The sequence below is a fragment of the Aythya marila genome (assembly GCF_965140915.1).
Source record: "Aythya marila genome assembly, chromosome: 1".
NCBI lineage: Eukaryota > Metazoa > Chordata > Aves > Anseriformes > Anatidae > Aythya > Aythya marila.
The window spans coordinates 30,976,988-31,000,385 of record NC_139042.1 but is presented as its reverse complement, the minus strand read 5'-3'; the positions used below and the strand labels follow the sequence as shown (position 1 = coordinate 31,000,385).

The following is a 23,398-nucleotide window of genomic DNA, read 5'->3' as shown; positions in this document are numbered from 1 at the left end:
CACAGCAATGCTTTCACCATCAGACACCTCTGCACAGCCTACATGAGGCCAGATCAGTGCGAACAGGTCAATGAGAGACCAACAACACACAGCAGCTTCAGCCACTGCTAGTTTGCATGGGGTTATGTTTTGTGACACTGATGTAAGGGAAAGACAGATTTCTACTATGAGTAGTGTAGATTTTCAGTCTCTGTTAGCTTTAAGTAATTCATTTTATTTTTTGTACAAGCTGCATAAGTTTTTATGTGACCTTGCAGAGATGAATAAGCATGCTCTGATACTCCACCATGATTTACACACAGAGCAGAACTTATAAGGAAACATTAGAATTGCCTACAATTTATTTTAAAACCATAGTTTTTTATTAGATAAAAACATCTTAGGCAATAAGTTCAGGAAAATAACATTATTTCATCAGGCCCACTTACTTGGGTTTGGAGGGAAGAGCGTGCAGCTTTTGCAATGAATTATTTCTTTGACTACAGGCACATCTGTTGGTGGTGGTGGCGGCACTAACCCCATGCCTGGTATCATTGGGTTAATCGGAGTGATTCCAGTCATCATGCTAAGGCTTGGATCAAAGCCTGGTACACAGATTGAATCTGTAAATATATAACATAAAATCCCGGCTTTTAAATCTTGAAACTACTTGTTACTATTTTTTTGCACAGACAGTTTTGCTTTAGGCTTTTTTTTTTTTTTGCTTTTTTTTTTTTTTTTTTTTTAAGCATCACTGTTAAAAATGGGAGAAGGAAAAAGAGAAAAGGGAAGAAGGGAAAAGGGAGGGAGAGTGGGAGGAAGAGGGGGAGGTAGAGGGGGAAAAAGAGAGAAGGATAGGGAGGGAGAGGGTGCATTTTTTCCAATCAAAAAAATTAAACTATGCATAAAGAAGAGAATGTTACATAATTCAAAATATTAACATGACTGAGTAAAATACAGCACATTAAAGTGTAAAATCATGCACCATGAATATCTGTTATTATCTGGAATGCAATTTTCTGTTTTGTAATGCTACTGTAGTGTTTTCACTGCCTTCTAACCAGAATGTACAAAGAATATCATTTAACATCGATATGCCCTCTCCGTCTAATTGTCGGACAGATTTATCACATTGTAGCTTTCTGACATAAGTGACCTTGATTTACAAACACCATTTTTGGCTGTTTTATATGAGTGTAGTTAGCCAAGACTTCTAACCTTTTTATCCTGGAACATAAAGTTTCAGCAGCATAGGATGGGGTCTTTCTGAACCTTGGAATAAAGTCCTTCTTGTCCTGTTATTTAATTGAATTAACAGATTCTCTTCAACACACATATCACTAAAATGCACCACCACAGCCCCATCAAGTAAAATGCATATTTGGCAAATATTATTCTTTCTCCTTCCTGATCTCCTTGCCAAGACTTCCATACATACTATTTAGAGCTGAAGGATTTACAGGGGGAACACCAGTACATTAACACAAAGATGTGTAATAAGCAGATGTTTTAGATGAGCTAAGAGCCAACTTCTGAAATCTTCTTTTCTTAAAAACAAGGCTTTGGGTTTCTTGAGGCATAATGAATAAAATATTTTAAGAGACCAATCTTTTTGTTGGCATAACACTGCTGCTATTTGGCATCATCAATTATTTAAAAGAAGATAGTTACTTTGGTGTTCTACAGGTTTTCTGCTGAGTTTTCTGGCTAGCAACTGGAAAGTATTTAATGATACATGTAGACACGGGGTTTGGTAGCTTGGGAGCTTGTTTGTTTTGAAGAAGCAAAGATGGAAATGACTCCTTCTCTAGGATATTTTTTTTTAATGTTTAGGAAATTTGAGATACATTTTGCTACAAGGCAGCACAATCAACCAAATATGACCAGAGAGGTCTGTTTCTTCATCCTAAATCTGCTTCTGAAAAGCTATGTGGCCCTGGGTCAGCCTGCTGACATTTTCATATCTTAATTTCTGTGTCTTCAACACAAATACAATCATACTCAATTACCGGTGAGGATTAACTCAAACATTTATAGCACTTTGCAGGTGTAAAGCACTCTGTAGGGGCTGAAAATCAGCATTGTTATTTCTGTGAAATGTCCATAACTATCTTCTCTGGGAAAGACAGATGCAGACTCAGATTCTCTACTCCAATAGAACTCATATCTGTCTCAGCCTCATGCTCCCTGCTCTCCACGCACTGACTGTGAGCCTTCATCACTTTCAGGTAGTTCTGTACAACAACCATGGCAAGTGCACAGTGAACAAGGATTTGCTTTAGGCTTATTGAAGACTAGTATTAATGAAAACTCATGATATTACATTACTTTTTTTTTAATAAGTGGGCTTATGAAAAAGGATTTGCTCTGGGTGTTACGCTTTTTTCAATATTGATGTGTATGCATTACTTTTCAGATTAAGCTTTGAAACTCAGAGTCTGTCATTTATTCCACAGGATGCCGTGGTGGCCATATTAAATATTCATGGTTAGTGAATGCTGAGGCAGAATGTCATAGGTGAAAGGGCACTATACAATTCAAAGAAGTCCTTAGGCTATTCTAATTTCTTCTTCGCAGTAAGGATAATGGAGAACTGGAACAGGCTGCCCAGGAAGGTTGTGGAGTTTCCTTCTCTGGAGATATTTAAGACCTGTCTGGATGCCTACCTGTGCAATTTGCCCTAGGGAACCTGTTTTGTCAGGGGGGTTAGACCCGATGAGTTCTTGAGGTCCCTTCCAACCCCTACAATTCTGTGATTCTGTAATTTGCTTGATCTTGTTTTTTACAAGCCAGACTTCTGACAGTCCCAGCAGACCACCCTGTGTAGCACTCTCCTGGTGCAGGTGGAAGTCCATCATTACCACTCCCAGCTAAGGTGGCCTGCAGAGCTCCATGGCATGCCAGGTGGAACACCATAATAGCTCTCCATGCACTGTGTCATACCGATCCTCTCCTAGCATCGGGGAGAACTGGGACTGGAAAGAAGCCAAGGAAGGCATCTTGACCCTCTCTCTGGACAGATGTAGGATCAGCTACAGTCGTAATCAGATTTGAAATTTCACATGAAATGGAATATTCATAGTAGACCCACAGCATTCTGAGACAATGATGGACCATGTGGAGTGGATCATAAAAGAAGACACAGAGAAGGTCAAGTTCTCCCTGTTCTTAAGCATCTTTCATGTCCCATGCGAAAGCCAAGAAGAAACATCCTTAGCCAGTGAATGTTACCAGCTGTAATTAATCATTGCTGCTCTCTCTATAGGACAGTTACTAGATGTACTGATGTTTCAACTTCTCTACAAGAATAGAGAACAAAAACAACAGCAAACTCCTTGCTATTACCCAAAGCAAAGATGGTTCATTTTGAAAGGTACATTTTTTTTGAATAGTCCATTGACAGTGGTACATATACAAAGAAAAACACATCTAAGGGAGATGGCACCTTGGAAACTCGTGTCCACAAATGCAGATACCATGGCCTCAAAAGGGATCTGAGAAAGGGTGCTTTTGGATTGCATGATGATTTGGGATTGCAGCAGAAAATATATACATTTATTTCCCACTAATTCCTGCCATTTTCAAGGAAATGTGACTTCATAAGTAACTGTGCTTGTATTAAATAAGTACATGGCTTTGTCATCAATTTCTTCCATGGGGATCAATCGACAAGGGCACATACAGAGTGCAAGGAGCCAACACTCCTGATACGTCCTTCTAGGTGCACTGGGACTCTTTGCCTCCAGAATACGACTGTTCTTAGTTATATTGAAAAGGACTGAGTCAACAGTTCTTGAAATCTAATTCCATATTTACGGGCACTAATCCAAAAATGCCTAAGGTCAATAGGATGACTACTGATGACATGGACAGCTTTTAACCAGCACCACATTTACTTTCTTTGTGGTCTTAGTTGTTTCATTTCCCTAATGTGCTAACCTGAGAATGAAATGCTTTCATACAACACACGAGCACTGATCGAATGTATGAGTACCACATGTAAAGCTATCCTGTAAAAGATATTACTGTGCATTGCAGTGGTGGAAAATTCAGCTGGATTTCTGAACATGGAAGACGTTGTTCAGGCCCCTTGAAAAGATTGTTGGTGCTTTCAGAGAAGTTGATGCATGCGCCACCTGTATATTGCTGACACACCACAGTCTATGGATGATACATCCAAGGAAAGTACTGGTCTGGACTCTGAGGTGCAGAGAAAAAGGAACTGATAAAGTCACTGGAAAGGAAAGACAATAAATTTGCCACATCTCTGAGAGGATCCAGAAAAATCCCAAGTTTAACTATATTAATGCTGCAGAGTGGTGCATTAATAGAAGTTGGATATATAGCTCTTGTCTAGGGACAGGAGACGATCATCAATCAGTGCTACCACAGCAGTCTGCTTCATGTCCTGGCATAGTGCCCATTTGGATCAGGACCAGGATACCAGAGTTAGAGCTGGAGACATCTCCTGTTGAACTTTCTGGTAAGTTTGTTGTTCTTCAGAAACAAGGATACTGATAGAGTTATGCAGGATTACAAAACAAAACAAAACAAAATAAAACAAAACAACAACAACAATGAAATCCAATACAAAACCATATAAGTTTTGTTGTCAGATACATTTAGATATATGATTATTAAAATATTGTGGACATCATTGTGCTACAATAAACACAGATATATATGCACAAAATGTATATACCACATATCTGAATACTCAAAATACTCGCTTTCGGTGATCACAGTATTCTCTTTTAAAAGTCTATATGCAGAAGTTTATGCAGACAGTTAAATGTTTCTGATCTCTTGGAATTATAAAAACTAACTTGGCAGAAGATAGAAAGTTTATATTTGAAAAAATGTTAATAAATAATTACTAAATGAAATAATTAAAATTGAAAGCAATCAGAGATGATGAAGCACTTTAAGAATGGAAAACTTCAAGTTAGAGCTCCTGTGAATATTGTGCGTTAAGGACTGAAGTCACACATTCACATATTACAAGAATGTAAAAGCATTGAACATTAATATTTTCAAGTCCATGTTCTGCCTAAATTTAGCAAACCAACAGTTAATTCTTGGTAAGAAATTGGTATAGTGGAGAGTAACGAAAACTTTTGAAGAACTAATATATAGAATTGGCAGAGAGGCAAAAAGAAAAATCTGCTTGAATACTCAGTGTGGTTTTTAAAATTTCTTTTCCTTCAAGCAGAATATAGGAAGGAAAAAGCCTTTCACATGAAATTTTTGGGTCTGGAAAAAGAAGAACAATAAAATCCCTTTAAGGATAACTATTTTATAATGCAGTACATAGCGTAAAACAACTCCTTTAATTAGTCTGCATTTTGGAAGGGTAAAGCAACTCTGTCATCCATAAAAATAGCCACAAGATCTTGGAAAACCATCCTCCTTTCCTTCTTTGGCAACAGTTGCTGTCTGAATCACCTTCTGTTTTTACCACATTATTGCTTTGCACAAATAACAGGGATGCATATGCCTGCCCACTGTGCTTTCGGGGATTGCACTCCATCACCAATGTTAAGTTCCAATCCCACTTCTGCCAGCCCCTACCACAAGTTATTTATCTGCTCAATATTACTTTTGAGGGGTATAATCCCCTATATGATTCTCAGTGTTTGCACTAGGATATGTCATTTGTTTTGCCTGACACTGCCAATTGTTTTTGTGGTGTTTTATGATAGCTGCCAAGCTGTGTTTCTGTTGGATGCATAAGAACACCCACGTGTGCAAACATGGATTTGGTTGTGTGCCTGTACACACATGCACAGGAGGTTTCCACCTGGGACACCAGCAGCTCAGCAGTGGATGCAGTGCTCAGACGTGCTAGTCTAACACACTGGTGAAGACAGTGATGCAAATGCACAACAGTAAACCAAAATAACAAACAATGAAAGGGTCTCCATAGCTTGGGAATGATAATTTTATACCTTAGAAAAAGCAGTCTATTTTTTTGCTGGTATCAAAAGATTAAAAAAAAAATTAAAAAAAGCTCTGATTCCAGGAACAGAGTTGCCTGCCAACACACAGTGCAAGGATTAGGACAGTCCAGGCAGCAGCTGGTAATAAATGTAGTGAGATGCTTGTTACACTTTGGTTTCTGTGGGGAAAAAAAGAAAAGCTTCTGGAGCCTAGAGATTTGATCACGTACTTCAGGAACACAAGTGCTGAGTATTTTGAGGCTGAACTTAGAGTTGATTTCTAAAAGCTTTAAGTTTTCCTGAAAAAGTGCAAATCTAATACTGTCTTTCCCTGTCATAAAACAAAACAAAACAATATATCAGTGAGATTATATACTACTTGGCAGTGAAAAAGAAGAAGTAGCTTTTTTTCCTAAAAAGAGTCTTATCAGAATAAGAAAAACATTGTTATTCTAAAAAGTTCTTGTGTTTTTATCTAAAATTATTCAAAACTTTACAGTTCGCTAGTGTCTTTATCCTTATGTGACTCTTCTTTTTTCTTTATTAACAGTTAAGAATCGCTATTCATCTTCAAGCTAGATATGCAGATAGCATTACTGTCTTTCCTGATCATTCAAACCTTTCCATCTTCAGGGCTTCAGAAAGCTTTTGATGGATGTAACTATTCAGTCAGTATTATAGGGCTTTTCTCAATTTAACTAGATTCCCTCATCATAAAATAAAATAAAATAAAATAAAATAAAATAAAATAAAATAAAATAAAATAAAATAAAATAAAATAAAATAAAAAATGTGGGGGTGACAAGGTTTCTGATGTCCCAGGGAGGTATCCCAATTTAGTCAGGTGTTGATCCTGTTGATCCTGTTGATATCCCAGCTTTGGAGTGCCACCATCAGCTCCAGAGAGTGAGACCCTGGAACGCAGCACCAGCATAGAATCATCTAGGCTGGAAAAGACCTTCAAGACCACCCAGTCCAAGATCTTCCAGTACATTTTCTTGCTCACTTTAGACATTATTAAACTTCTAGACTTCCGTATTTCTAATATAGATGCTGGATTGTCCAAAGATATTCCAATAAAAATGGGTGAAAGAAGTCTGACAACTCTTGCATTTGACCAGCATGACCATTATTGTTCTGCCTCTGAAAAAGGACTGTGACCAGTTGCGCACACTCCCAGGAATCAATAAGAAATAGGCAGGAAAAAAGCAAGCTATTTTTCAGCTCCCATACATTGAGCGTTTTTGTATTTCCAATGCTACAGATGACAACCAAACAGTCTTTTCCAACAGGCACCTATCCTGCATGATCTGATTTATCCCTTTTCACAAAATCCTACTATACGCCAATTTATATTTTGAATCCATTGGAACCTGTTTATATTGGAACCGGCTTTTAGTGTCCTGGTAACTGAGTGGGGAAACATGCACCTTCTGCTTTGCTTAAACAAAACATTTGACAGTTCTGTGCTCCTTCCACTTCTTTCATCCTGAGAAATCACGAATAGCTGTTCCTTATTCACCTTACCCACAAGATTACAGATTTTATTTCTGCTTTTATATTTTGCCATCTATTTGGCATGCGACCTTTGTCTCTGTAAAGCTGCTACAAAGGAATATGGATATGGTACCTCTGCTTGAGGACCCCTTTAAAAAAATTGAGAAGGTTAACTGCAAGGGCAGAGATGCCTTTGTAGGTGCTCACCTAGTCCTGAATTTTTGAAGAACTAAATATAAAAGAAATGAGCAGGTGCCCTTAAATAAGTTCTGCATGAACCCAATCGATAAAGCAACATGTAGGTAAAGGAATCCTGTAAGAACAGAAGTAAGGCACATATAGGTAATGTCTGTGTGTGTGCGTGTTGTGCACGCATGTGTATGTGTATTTGGAGGATGGGATGGGAGGGGCAGAAAATCACCTCCTTGACTTTCATCTGTCTCAGGTCGCCACAGAATCCATGCTAACATCATTCAGCAAGAGCTATATTCTGTGAAACAGAGCCTGGATTATAGCAAAGGCAAGTCTCTAAGGGCATTTTGGCAAAAATTTGGGGGGTGTAGGGGAATTGAGATGAATGTTTCTCATTAATAATCAACCAAGCAATAATTTACATGAACTCTACAGTTTCTGCCAGACCCACTCCATAAACAAAGCCCTCATAGCATCATCAAAACACTTGCCACTTGAAAATTACTTCTACGAGACATATATCACTGACAAAGCTTTAGGGCTGCAATATTGCACTTTTGCTTTTTTTTTTTTTTTTTTTTTTTTTTTGCAGGAAGCTCTGTGTCTGTAGAGAGGATTAGTTTACAGCAGACAATCCAGAAACTTTAGATGCTGCTCCTCAGAGCTGGCTATGCTGTAGCTGAAAATACTAAAAAAAAAAAAAAAAAAGAAAAGGAAATCTGGCCTCCTCTTGATCCCTGCCCACAAAATCACACAACAAACACTATATTTAGAGCAATATACATGACAAAGAGTAAATAAAAGAAAACCACCTTCTCTTTTTACAAGCAAATAATGGGGTGAATCACTCCTGGTTCATCCTTTATTGCTGCAGTGCTTGGCACAACAGGACCCCAATCTTGTTTAGAGCATCTAATGCAATGCAAATAATAGGTGAGAATAGCAAATAATAATAATACAACAAAATATTGCCACAATAGATGCCACTCACCTCCTAAGATACAATTTCATCATTGCTGTGTAAAGAAATCTTTCGCGTCACTGTAATGCTATTTCTATTGCTCTTTTTGCTTATATGTTGCCATCAGTGCCATTCTGACCTCAAAGAGGCCATGGATACTATCTGCCAATCGTAAAAGTATTTAGTTTCCCCTTAGAGCGGCTCTGCAAAGATGTACCTGACAGACAAGCCTAAGAATAAGATGGAAAACTCAGGACTTCATGTTGAAGGAGTCTGATGACAGTTTGTCAGTTTTTCACAGCTGACAGCTGTGTACGTAAGAAGCTAGAGCCAGAAAAAAATTGACTAATCTTAGCCTCCATCCACAGTCAGCTGCTCTTCCATGTATAAAACCCCATTGTCATTGTAGTGGAAACTTGTGGGGGTGAAAACAAAAAGGGGAAAAGGAGAAGGAGAAAAATAGGAAAGACAGGAAAAGATAGAGAATAATAAAAAAACAAAACAAGACAAAACAAAAACACGGGGAAGGAGGTGAAGGATAGGGAAAGATGAACAGACTTCAGTGTCACCTGGAACATGTGTGGTTTGGGTGTATGTTCTATCTACATGCTGATTTGACCAGTGTCAGAGTTTTGAAGGATTTATGACTTTATAGCAATTCGCAATGTCCAGAATGATGACCTTCGCAAAGGCACCGTTACTTAAGAATCACTCCGTGCAGTAGGAACAATGGGCTTCTTCCATCTCCTCAATAATAAATCACTTTCTATTATGAAGTCAGTCACAAGTTCATTGTGGAGAGAATAGCAAAACTGCAAATTCTGTACACTGCCACCTGATCTCCAGTTAATAGCTCCAAAGACGGATTGTTAAAATAAGTGGCTGGCTAATATGCAAGATGCAATAGAGTATAGTGCTTTTATGATGTAATGTACGTGCAGCTGTATTTCTTGACTTCCAAATGTCTTTGTGTGCTCACTATATGCTGCTTGGGTTTATCACCTGTAGGTCTGCATCTTTTCATTCCATTTTTCCAGTTTTGGCCTCATCAAGGTGGCAGGTAAGGCTAGCTTTAGGCAAAAGAAGTAGGCTCTCTAAACTCCCTCCACTCAAAGTTGTTTGATCTGATTGCTCAATGAACCTCTTTTTGTAAGGTCAAACTTCGTCATGTTCCTTCAAAATGACATTACTTTTCCCCTCAAAGCTCTTGAAGATGAGAGGAGAAATAAATAAAACATGATTATATGGCCCAGGTATGGTTAATGGGTTTTTCTTTATTTGTTATTTAGGAAAGCACTGTATTACAGAAGTCTGGGAAGCATTTGGATAGCACAAGAAGGAAAATGGTTATTAGAAGATATAAGCAACTAATGTAAATGAATATTGAAAAGAAATTGGACAAATAGAAAAAATAATGAATTCCTGAGCTAGGCTAATACTAAAATATAGCCCTTGTAACAGATGAAACATAAAAAGCCTGTAACGTTTAAAAAAAGAGTAAAATACCATCTCCTAGATATCATGTGACCTCAAAGAAAATGGGGAAGAAATGAAATTCAGACATGTCATTGGACATACCCCAACTGAAAACAGAAGGACTAATTTTTCTCATGAATCATGAAACAAGGTCTAGCTATTAAACTGGAGTTACCATGTGGATTCTTGGATCTGTGGAATGCATATAAATGCTCTCCTTACTTCCCCAGGGTCACAGGAGTAACAGAAGCTTTGCTAAAACTGGAAAGAAGCTGTACAGTCCAGAAACACCTATCACTTGCACAAGCAACTTCTCACAAGTTCTCATAGAAATGCAAGAAAAACTGTGCTCTGCCAGAATGAAGGATCCTCCTAGTCCACAAATCTGTCTCTAACAGCAAATCCCTAATTTTATTTGATACCAGTACAGGACAGTCCTGAAGTTAAAACTTCTGTATCTCCAAGCTCTCAATATTCTGTAGCTCAGGGACTTCTTAAACCACAGGAAATACTGTATGTCCTTCAGTGTTATCAAGACATGGCTAAAAATACCAATGAGCTTTATTGCTTGGGATGTATTTCTCTTGGTGTCATTACTGGAAATGACAGGAAGTTGTTCTGAGAAATCAGCTGGAAAATCTTTAGTGACGATATTTCAAACTTTTAAGCAGGTTATCCTACGTGCATGCTTCTCCTTTAAAAGCCTGAGCAAAGAGGCATAAAAGAGACTTAAACTGTAATGTTAAATGATTGTTCCTGGTACTATTTTCTTAGTTTCTTTCATGTTAAATTCTTCAAATAATAGGGTCCATATTCCTAATACTGTTGTATCTTTAACCCTAAGCATACTGGAAGGAGGATTACTAGACAAAATAAAGATTTGCTGACTATAAATTAATGCAGTAATAAATCCTGATATTTTGAATTTTCATCTACTAGAACTGTTTGATCTCCATACAGTTTATGGCAGCAACTTATAGGACAAAATTTAAATGCTCTATGCAGGGGCAGAATACCTGTTGGATTTGAATTTGATTAACTAACTGTTAAGTAAGTAATGAAGTGGTACTTCTGGTGAATTAATAAACTGTTTATTGGTTAAGAATTAACTAAGAATCCTATCTTGAGAAATACTATGCAACATAAAACATGATTTAAAAAGAAGTCAGAGTTGATAGCAGCAAGTAATGCTCCTGAGTATCTATAAAACCAGCTGCCTTAATTAAACTGCAATGCACTATGACAAAGCTATTTTGTTAGATTTTGGCTTTAGAAGCTATCTTGCACCTCAGCAAATTAAAACCATTCCTACGTGCTTAACTCTCATTACAAATGTTGTGTTACTACAGATCTTCGGGACCATGAGAAAACATTAAGTTGCATTACAGAAGCAGGAATCTTATCTAATGGCAGGCTCAGTCCATGGGACTATCTCCATCCAAAACAGAAGGACTTGTCAGTTCACAGGGGTCTCAGCCAGATGTTGTTTGAGGACTGGGTAGCCATGTGGAGAGGAAGAGAGTGAGCTCTGGTGATGAGAGGGCTTGCACATAGACACAGATGACAAAGGAGGTAAAGTCAGTGCAGTAAATGACTTAAAGAAGAGGTCTTTTGCATTGAGTAGTATAGGATGAAAGTTGTATGAACAGAGAATGGAAACTAACACCCAATGTTTGATTCGTCCTACAGTGAAAAGAAGAAGAATGGAAAAACAAAACAAAACAAAACAAAACAAACAAACAAACAAAACAAAACAAAACAGAACAAAAAAACAACTATGTTATTGAAGATTCCCAGCACTTCGGCTCAGACAAATATCTCTTCAGCTTTGGACAAACTGCAACACCTTTGGCTTTGGACTACTTGCAACACCCTCATTTATTTTTTTGTTGTTAGAAAAGTGCCAGAGGGCAACGAAATGTTCCAGAGAAAAATGGAGTAAGTTGCTTACTAAAAAGAAGATTGTTTTTGTTTTAAACTTTCCACTGGTACATCTGTGATTTGACCTGTGTTCTCAATCTCAAAAATAAATAGATGGAAAACATTAAATAAACATAAGCTTCCACATCAGTGTTTTCTTGATCTGAAGCTTCAGATCATGACTGTAATACTCTGCTTGAGCTACAGGTATTTAGAATGATGTTTTTGGAACACCTCTTTGTTGGCTAAGGCTTCTTTTAAATACCTTTCCCTTTCTCAAACTTCTCACAAATTGAAAAATTTGTGATGCAGTTGTTGCCGTTCACAATGATATGCTTTAATTCCTCCACATCTACAAATCCGATTGTTTTTAGATCTTGACAACACAAGCACAAGGACCCTCTCAGCTCTCTGAAGTGCCTATTTTAGGCAGCCAGACTAAATAGTCAAACAGGCAGAAATGATGGTAACTGGAGTACTCTTCATGGTGAGCAGAGAAGTCCCAAATGGGATACCTCTAACTTCACAATAAAACAATTCCCTTTCTTCAATATGCTGTCTGAGTACCATAATTATTCCATTGATCAATTTAGAAGAGGGGTTTGACATTAAAACTGTGTCAGGAGAGTGTGTGTTAGGCTAAGGTAAATAAGTATAGCCCATATGTCTGGAAGCTGTTATTTCCATTTTCAGCAGACTTAGACAGACTTTTCTGCATCCTTTGACATCTGGGTCACCACCATAAAGTTTTCCAGCACAAGTGCAATAATTATAACATTATGACTAGCTTTCTCAGTTCATCTCCCCTCCCTTTGCATCTCCCACAGAGCAGAAAACCCTTCTCCCTACCATCTGGGCATCTCTCTAGTACAAGGAAGGTCATCAGCAGCTAGAGATGCCAGAGTAGCCAGCTGCTCTGCAGGCCTCCTTCCCCAGGGCCTCAGCACGGGAGCCATTATCAATGGAACGGTGCAAACTAATAATCCTTGATTTTGGCCAATAGCCCAGGGGCAGCCAGCTGAGATGGGTTAAAACATCCTGAGGTCCTTTCAAGCTACTCTGGAAGCTGTGCAGGGCAGTGCACAGAACTAGGTTAATGCGTTCAGCCCCCAGTGACTCCTTCCAACTCTCCTGTCTCTCACAGCAAGGGGAAACACGATCCTCAACTAATAATAAACCAGAGCTGAGCATGTGGAGAACACCGTGCCAAATATCAAACAGCTGGGGCTCTCTGGTCAGCCATTAGCTAGCCCAAACACAGCATCGCCTCAAGTATTCAGCTGAGAAAGTGAGATAAAGGTGGATAAAAAACAACAACTTCCATATCAACTGTAATAATAATAACAAAAAATAAAAATAAAAATAAAAATAAACAACAACTCCCCCAGAACATTTGTATAACACTCTCGTGTTTTGTCAATGAGTTTATTATGACATAGCTTTTATTTTCTAACAACAAAAAAAATCCCTCTCATCATTTTTTCACCAAAAAAAAAGGGGGGGGACTAAAGAGATGAGAAATGCTTACAGGAGGCAAGGGGAATCTCTCCAAAAACACTTGCATCTCTCTAACTCCAAATACAGGAATTGCTCTTGGCTGACTTTCAGCATGGGAAAAAAAGGAGCATATTTTTCCTTCAAAAGCAGCAATCTTGACAACATTCTTACAATGTCATATTTCATTATCCAGTTTAACAGAGGAGAGATCTTGTTTGAAAAGAAATTGGAAGTCTTTATAAATGAACAGCATACTTTAGGAAGCAGAGTGAGACACTATGTGCACAAAATTAGTTCAACTTGTATTCCGATTAAGGAAGAATCCAGGCTTTGTAACACTTGTGTATAATACATTTTAATTTAGATTATATTAGTGATTGTGTGCAAAACTTGTAACTTAAAGTTCCTGCTGCTAGAGAATTTAATCTGTAATTTCTGGCAGCCTGCACCAAGGACTCTTCTGCTAATATTTCAGAGCAGTGAACTAAAGGCAAGGCAATTTCACACACACTCACACACAGAACCAACCCCACCATTCAGAAATGAAATTAGCCTTTTTGCTATTTGCAATTTATTATCAGAACTCTTTAAATGAGACTGTCTTTGACGATGCTTTCAAGAAAGATGCAGGTTTATGAAGACCAAGAACAGAACAGACATTCATTATTTTAAGAAGTATCCATTTTTTGTAAATCAAAGATAAAGCCAAATGATATCAGACATACTTTGTATGAAATTATAATAATTCTTTCTCCCACTTTTAAGAAAAATGCATTGCTTTGTAACATTTATGGGCTAGAAGATGCTATACACATTAAGATGCTTCTTTTGCCTCACCATGCACATTACAAATCTAGGGTTATGTCAGCAGTTTTAAAATAAATAATTTACTTTTTTTCTGAGGTTTGTAACTCAGTCACAAAAAATATGCTCTAGGCTGAATATTGGAAGAGTGTTGGTTCTCAGTTCAAGAGTACATAGCAGTATTATTTTAAACATATTTTTAACAACTGTTTCCAACCTGAGAGATAAACCCTAACACAAATGCCCTGATTATTAAATGTTAGCTTGAATAAGACAATGGAGAAAAAGTATGGGAAAAGATACTGCAGGCCTCTTAGAGAAACCACTCTCTCACCTGACATACCATGTTCAAAATTAATCATCCCATCCTCCCCAAGCAAAATAAAAGCCCAGTAAAAATAGGACAATGGGTATCATCAGGAACATTATGAAGCAAACTCATAGGAACACCACTGAAAAACCCACGGATTGCTCACTCAGGAGAAGAGGCAGTTAGGTAGGAGCATTACAAAGCTCATGAATTTTACAGAGGGGGTAGATAGGCAGGTTCTGTGGGCTCTGCTCCATAACACAAAACAGGGAGACATTTAGTGAATTTAATAATGAGGCTGTAAATGAAGAACAGGTAGGAGGAAGCACTTCTTAATTGCATCAAGCAATTACTCCCATGGAACTCTATGTTACCTAGAACTTAACTGAAGCAAGACCTTCCCAGAATTAAAATATAAATAACTAAATAACTAAATAAGTAAATATACACTTAAGCATATACACAAACACATAACAGACCTTGCACAACAAAAGCATTCGAAATCATAAAACAGGAGGCAGTGTTGCTAAGGTCATCTATTATTAAAATTGTCTGACACTTCCTATTACAACACCCTGCTTGTCAGACGCCTTTAGTTTTTGCCAATCATTAACAGTTTGTACTGTAATTTTACACACCAAATATCTGCCTGAGGCTGAAATACTCTGGTAAATTTTATTCCAAAGAATTCAACTGCAGCACAAATGGAGCCAGCAAAAATTATTATTATTATTTTGGTTTTTTTAATTTCATGCTTAAAAATTTGGTGCTCTGTCTCAGCAGTTGTAGCCCCTCAGTTTTTGGAAGGAGGATGCCATTTTTCAGTCTTTGCATTGGAGCAGTAAGATTTGCCATTCTCTTTAAGCTCTACCCCAAAATTGAGGCAAATTATGCCTTTGAATAACATGATATTCACTCACTCTGAAAAATAGATCTATTTTTGTCTTTAACAGCTGAAATCACAAAGGATTATATCTTCTGTGCATATGTTGGATTATATTTGAGCCTCCTCTCTGCAACCAAGGGAAGAGTTAAAGCAGAAAGATCTCAGCTATTGTTAACGTTTGAAATGATTTGTTCCAGCTTTTTTTAAAACTTGAAACCTCAAGTTGCCTTCCACTTCGGTGCTCTTTTTGCCTTCTGTCTGCAAAGTTTCCAGCTTAGCCAGAGAGGACAAATCTAACCTTGTGACACTTGCTGAGATCAGAGTGGTTAAATCAGAACATTGTCTGAGCAGCTTGATTCTCCTAAAAGCCTCTCAGGTCTGGAGCAGCTAATTGGGTCTTGCCCCATATGTTCTGCCTGTGATTTTCCAGCAACTGAACACGAAGAGCATCAGAGCCAGCTAGCAGATTTTTCTAAAGTTTTTCTGCTCTTTTCTCTCTCCTCATTTATGAGCAAAATATCTTTTATGCCAGTCCTAGGAGAGGTTTGCAAAGTTCTGAAATGTTGGCTTTTATCACTTGTTTTCATTTGAAACATCTCCTCTCTGCACGAATTTTGAAAGGAAACAAACTTTTAAGACTATGATCTACAGGAGGACACTTCACAACCAGGATGCTGCCAGCTCACTGCCCACCACCAGTTCCTCCAGGGAGATATAAAAAAGAGCTTTTCAAGCAGTATGGACCAAGGAGATGATGGCAGTTCCTTGCATGCACACTGGTGCCAACGAAAGTGAAGGTCAGGGATAACACTGTCCTCCTCTCTGGGAAGAGCAGCTCACCTCTTTGTTTTGCTCCATGATGGGCACAGGAGAAGGCATCTGAGAGGTTGCTGGTGGGAAAGGAGACAAGGAATGATGACTACTGCTGTTGCCATCAGTATGGGTGGGACGGGGCAGATAAACCTGGATTTGCCAATGCAGCTGGGATGACTGAATTCCCTAGGGTTAGTAGATTTGTGTGCTTTTTTGGGTGCTGTATTCAGGGAAACACAGAGAAGTGCCACTGACGGCTTTGTCCTTTGCTTTATTCTGAAGTGGACAATTTTGAGTTTGAAGGGGCCAGAGGTTTAACAAGGGCTGCTCAGAGGCCACAAGCCTGCTCTTAATCCCCTTTGCAAGATGGGTGAATTTTCAGCCTTTCACATTTAGGCAGCGTTATAGCTTTTTTGCACTGCTGAAACAGGACAGTTAGGACACTGCTGAAATGGGACAAAAGGACCATTTTAGGAAAGGTCCATTCAAATTCTAGAATGCATACCCTAAAACCAAATGATAAATTTTTGGCTGAAACAGGTTTCCAGCTAGCTCCTTCGGTCTCTGGGTGCCAGCACGAACAGGATTTATGTTTCTTACCATGTACTGTAGTTCCAGATATTTAAATCAAGAACGTACTCGTCCGAGCTTCACGGGGAAGTATACTACTTCAGATAGAATTATGGCCAGCATCTTTATGTTTTGTTGTCATTTAAGCATTAAACAGCTCCATGCTGCCTTGCATTATTCTCAGAAGAGTCAGGTTGCTCAGATTAAATGCCAGTCTCACATTATGAAACAGGTTGTGTTCCTGAGAATTAAATCATAAAATAACTATGGTCTTAGACCAGGAATTCATGTGCATTATTTTTGCTGGTATCTTTTCCAGCATTTCCAGTTTATCAGTTTTCTGTTATCATGAACAGCCAAAGTCACGGTACCCCTCAAAACATGAACCAACGTCATTCTGAATCACAGATGAGAGACAGCCCATCCATCAAAAAAAACACCCAAAGTGGCTGAAGTAATGTAAAACCTTTCCCACTTTATCTGCCACTTTATAAATCTGACTGCACTTGTCTGAATCTTTTTCCCTAGGGCTTGTTAAATTTCAACAGAATTCTCGTTCATGTTGTGAACTGAATGTGAAAAAGCAAAGCAACCTAACTGATACTCAGAAAAGCTAAAATGCATAGTAACAGTGATTCGAAAGGTGAACAAACCAGAGCTTGTTAGCATGATTTTCTAAGAAAAAGAGACGGAAAAAAAAAAAAAAAATGCTGCTTCAGGAGAGAAAAAAAGAATCTCATATATCTTGAAAAGCAAAAAGAAAGATAAAAGAGAGATGACTGATACAAGCACAGATTAAAATGTAAAACACCCAGCAACTCATTCTTTGACATTCTTCTTTGAACAGTATCTACTACAGAACAGAATATTCTAAAATAAATATTTTGGACTGAGAGCTCTGCATCCAGTTCCACCAGCACTACTAGCAGGACTGTGTCAGGGTCCCAGATGGCAAGGATGAAAACAGAAACTCATTATGGAATGAGAAATGTAAGAATGCTTTGGTGAGAGCACATTCCCCATAGAGTGCCATGCAAGTAAAAAGAACATTTAAATAATACTGGCCCTTGATCCTCTCAAAAGCTAAGAGCACATTTGTTCAGCTTGAATTCCAAAAACCCAGTTACAGTTTAGAAAACGCACTTGATCCTTGTGTAAAACCCTTTGGCATTTTCTTTCAGCGAAAAGATCTCCAGATGTTATTTTTACAGTTCATCTTAAGTAAATGTATGTGTTTAGTTAAACATGTTTAAACGAAAGAGCCACCTAAGAGAACAATGAAGAAATGCTTGACTTGATTTATGGACCAACTGTCAAACCCTTGTTTATGAACATCTGGCTGGGAAGGTGATTTAAAAAGTTTTTGTATCAGTAAATATCAGCATAATAAGCTCTTCTAGTTATCGTCTCAGGCAGCTCTAAATTCTAAATGTAATTAGTGGAGAAATGGCATAGGAGTGTATGTCTAAAATCACGTTCAGCTTATCCATGCACACAAAACATTCATTCTACAGCATCGCTAATGCATAACGTGTAATCTCCTGCAACTTCTTAATTAACAGAATACACGGGACAAACAGGTTCAAAACCTGAAAGCTGTTTTCCCTACAAACTACACAAGCAAACACGAGGCTGTCTCTGTTGCTGCTCTTCAAAAAACTCCATGCGCCCCCCTGACAACTTCTCAGCAACCACCACAGCCCAGATTTGGCCACCCAGCTTTCACCCACACCCCCATACCTGTTTTCTACAGCTTTGTCACAAAGGTCCAGCAGGAGATTCTGGGAGTAAGGAACCTCACCCATCCACTACCCACTTCCATCTGCTTCTTAGCAGAGTTTCTACAATTTCCCATGAACACAACAGCTTGCAAGGGCCTAAATGCCACAGCAACATTCCTAATTCAAGGGCTGATATCGTTTAAAATCTACAAAGCAAGGCTGAGCCCAGGCAAATCAAATTTTTCTCTCCTTCTTCCCCTGTTTTCCAATAAAACGACAACTCTGAGATGACACAATCCAGGAACACTTTCTGTAATTCAATTCTAGTTCTGAAGCAAAAGTCTATTTTCATCCCAGGTCTAATCTAATATTGAGAATGATGGTAGATTTATTTTATATATATATATATATATATTTAGGAATTTCTTTGTTCACTGAGAAAGTACAGCTTTCTTGTAGAAATTCATTTTCAACCTCAGCTAAAATGCAGATAATGACAATCCAGGACCTCACTTTAGACAGAGAGAGACTCATACCCACACCAGGATATTTAACCATGACACCTCAGACAAGAATATTTTCATCCTTTGATACAAGGTCTGTGAAAAAGGTGGATGATTCAGTAGAGTGATTCAGCCCACCAACAGTAATTTCTGCACCTCCCAAGTAGATTACTGTCTCTTTCCAGAAATTAACAAGGAATCCTCTGTCCTCAAATTTCTTTCTTTGGCACTCCTGTTACACATCCAAAAGCAAGGAGGCAGAACCTTGTATGTAGTTCTTTGTTATAGACAAAAAACTGGGAAATTTTTGTAGAACCTCATTAAATCAACAGCAACAACAAATAGGAATTAAACTTTCCTTGCTGGAAAGCTTACTGGGAAGTGACTTAGAAAGATCAGTCTTGTTTTGGTTAAGTCACATTAGAGAAAAACTGTTGTCTTACTGAGTGGCTGTGCATACAAGCAGCTGACAAGACATTTACTGACAAGGATGGGATGTTCAGACATGCTTAAAACATTGAAGAGTTCCATCACACAAAAACTTCACAAAAGCCATTGACCATAAATCCTTTGCAAGGGATATGATGAAAAATGTGTCAGACTTAAATGGAACAGTAGTCCATTTTGAATGAGGCAAGGGATGTGCACAAGTCCATGGGACCTGATGAGATGCATCTGAGGGTCCTGAGGGAATTGGCAGATTAAGTTGCTAAGCCACTATAAATCATGTTTGAAAAAACGTGGCTCTCCAGTGAAGTTTCCACTGACTGGAAGAGGACAAACATAACCCCCATTTTTAAAAAGGGAAAAAAGGAAGACCCCAGGAACTACAGGCCAGTCAGTCTCCCCTTTGTGCCTTGCAAGGTCATGGAGCTGATCCTCCTGGAAACATATGGAAAATAAGGAGGTGATTGGTGACAGCAAGCATGGCTACACTAAGGGCAAATAGTGCCTGAAAAGTTTGGTGGTCTTCTATGATGGGGTTGCAGCATTGGTAGATAAGGAAAGAGCAACTGATGGCATTTTTTAAGAATTAGTTTACAGTGGCCTTCCAGAACCTAAAGGGAACCTACAAGAAAACTGGAGAGGGACTCTTTATCGGGGAGTGTGGTAACAGGGGGGAATGGCTTCAAACTAAAAGAGGGGAGATTTAGATCAGATGTTAAGAGAAAATTCTTCACTCAGAGGATGCTGAGGTACTGGCACAGGTTGCCCAGAGAAGCTGTGGATGCCCCATCTCTGGAGGTGTTCAGGACCAAGTTGGATGGGGCTTGGAGCAACCTGATCTAGTTGTAGGGTTGCATCCCTGCCCATGGCAGGGAGGTTGGAATTAGAAGATCTTGAAGGTCCCTTCCAAACCAAACCAAACCAAACCAAACCAAACCAAACCAAACCAAACCAAACCAAACCAAACCAAACCAAACCAAACCATTTTACAATTCTGTGATTCAATGGTTTAGGAGATAGAGAGCACAGGAAGAGAAACTAGAGCTTTTAAAAGACATTGTGGTTAAAAATGATATGAAAAATAAGACTGGAAGCAGCAGATTTGTTTCAATTTCAAAAATTATTTGACAAGTTCCCATAGGAGAGATCAATGGCTAAGATGCACAAAACAAGAATAGAGAAATAAAAGAGTCTTCTGCATATAAAAACTAGCTCAAATTGTTTTGCTCTTAGAACACTACACCTCCTACACAAGAGATCTTTTCCTTACTGGCCATTATCCTGTGGGTCTGGATTTTAAAAGCTACTTTAAGAATAGGGTCACACAGCTGTAGTTGTATTGCTGGAGCTGTGATGGTCTAAGGTCTAGGGCAAGACAACGTTTATGGGCCAAACAGTAGAGTCAGAAAAAAAAGACAACCTCATGCCCAGGTCTGAAGTAGTAGCAGTGAACTTCCAACCTAAATAGAAGTAGAGGACACTTTCTTTGACTTTAATTAGATACGTTAAGTCAAGTAGACCAAAAAGCAGGTTGTCACCTGTAAAAGAGAAGAGAATATTAAAAGGGAAGTGGTGACAAAGGGGTTATTCTGAGGACTAAAGGAATATATAGTTAAGACTTTGGAAGATGAAAAGATTAATAAAGGGAGGAAAATTATAATGTGTTGCAAAACTACTCCCTCCTCTGAAATTCACCTTTTTTACCATCTGCTATAATTAAAATTTTAGTCTCCTGGATGCCTCAGACCACTGAAGGGCTGATGTAATTTTTTCCAGCTACATGAGTTGAAGCAATATAACTTTTACCCACAAATCTTGCCCTACGTAGAAGGCCCACAGGCATACAGACTGCTCCGAGAAATAGAAAAATTTGCTTTCTCGCACAATGAGCACAAGCATATCAGAGGACCCTGCTGTGACCCTGCCTCTTGTCCTCCTCTTTACACTCCCTGAAGCTTGATTTGTTATCAGCAAACTATTCCTTAGGTCAAGACAGCATGGGCTGCGTGTAAGCCTGGGCATTAACTGAGAGGGTTAATTATATGTGATGGAAAAGACTTTGATTGTTTTGTTGTTGTTGTTGCTGTTGTTTTTCTAATCTAAGAAACATTTTTTTTTCTAATCTAAGAAGCAGAAGAAGCCTAGCCTTTTACAGCCAAATTATTTTTTCTTTATTTTACTCGCACAAGGTAAAAAAAAAATCACAACCTCTAATTCCTGCAGGCTCTGCATGAGTGCACGAGTGGAAAAGAGTGAAGCTGGGTCCTATTCTGGTCTGCATTATTGGTAGAAGGGCTCTTTCTACATAACCCTGAGATCACTCTCTCCTCCTATGTTCATCTCTGGAACTCCAGGGGGGACAATCACAGCTCAAACCATGATATTTGGCCAGTGACATTTTACTACTGGATTTTACTGATGCCTGAGCAAAAACAGGTTTGTTACCCTTTAAATCCCCAAATGAGTTTTCAGAACAGGCAGTACTGGCAAACTTGTAAACTCTATTTATATGCAGCCATTAAGCAACATGGAGTTTCCTGATATTTTCAATCTATAACACAACTGTAAAAGAAAACTATGACAGGTTGTCATCTTTTGAACATAAAAGCATGGTAAGCAATAAAAAAGTCCTCTGGAGGACTTCTGTAGTTCAAGCTTACTATATACATATGTGGATGAGGCATTAAATACAGTATCTCAAAGCTACAGATGAAAAAAAAAAACAAAAAACACTTGGAAGCACAACAAATAACAGGTCATGTAATCAAGTCTAGTGAGATGTGGCTCTTATGCAACATGGCCCACAGCGGTCAGATGCCATTATGCATCAGAGAAAGTGAAATAATTGAGCTAGGATACAGCAAACAATCTAGGAAAAAAAAAAAAAAAAAAAAAAAGTCTTGGATTTTGAACAAGAAAACACTTATAAAATACCACTGGATCAACAACATGATACCTAAGCATTAAGATGGGAGAATTACAATAAACAAAGTGCCTAGAGTATGCAGATGTGTGATAATGTTTCTGTCTTACAGTCCTTAGAATAATGTAATCCCTCTGTTACTACTTGAGGTAGCCAAGAGATGTCAATGCCCCTCAGGAAATATTTGTTGCATTACAGAGACTTTATTCAGTACAGTACAGTACAGTATTGTATTCAATGCAATATGCAAAAGTTTTGTTGATGAAAGACAAAAGATCAGGGGGAAGAGGAAGAAGGGAGGTAGGAATACAACTGTCTGTTAAGGGGGATGTTGTAAGAAAGCCCTCCAGTGAGAATTTGAGGCCTCAAATCCCTGGGTGAAGCGTTTGAAGGGTGGTTAGCTCTCATGTCCCCGATGGGATCAACTGCTGAGGCAAAACACTGGAAGAAAGGCAGTCCCTAAGGGACACCAAATGGTCTACATGAGTCATTAGCTATCATCGTTTTGTTTCCTTAGTGCTGCACCTTTCCATTTCTAAGACATGCACACATGTAGAGACACACACTACCCCATCAGGCAGTGCTGAATCAGTCTGTTACAGTGAAATATATGCTGGAATACTTTATGGAGAAATAGCTTCTCTTTTGAGGTCCAGTGTTAATAACTTCCATTCACTTAAGGAGCCCTGTTGCCTTCAAGGGGACAAGCTATGCCATGATGATTACATACAAGACTTTTCTTGTAGAATTGGATGGTTTGGGTTTGTTTTATCTTAATTCCAGATTATAAATTCCACTCAGACAACAACAACAACAACAAAAAACAGAAATGTGGGCTGTTTGCTCTTTTTGAACAGAAAACATAGGACACATGTTCCAAACCACATTTAGATATAAAGCTCAGAATTAACACCTTGAATCGCAGCCAGAAAAGATCTTAGTCTTGAGGCTGAAAAGTCC

The 23,398-nt window shown here is 38.5% G+C and overlaps 1 protein-coding gene across 7 annotated transcripts in view; it reads right to left on the bottom strand.

Annotated features, from left to right (window-relative positions):
• The window catches only part of ENOX1 (ecto-NOX disulfide-thiol exchanger 1), a 363,120-nt gene that overhangs the window by 102,905 nt on the left and 236,817 nt on the right, over positions 1 to 23,398 (bottom strand). For 6 of the 7 annotated variants that reach the window (XM_082757951.1, XM_082757956.1, XM_082757954.1 and 3 more), the window contains one exon: positions 429 to 602. The exons of the other annotated variant lie outside the window; for it this stretch is intronic. In XM_082757951.1, the coding sequence (XP_082614077.1) occupies positions 429 to 602 (174 nt within the window). The remainder of the gene's footprint in view (positions 1 to 428; positions 603 to 23,398) is intronic. 7 annotated transcript variants of the gene reach the window in all.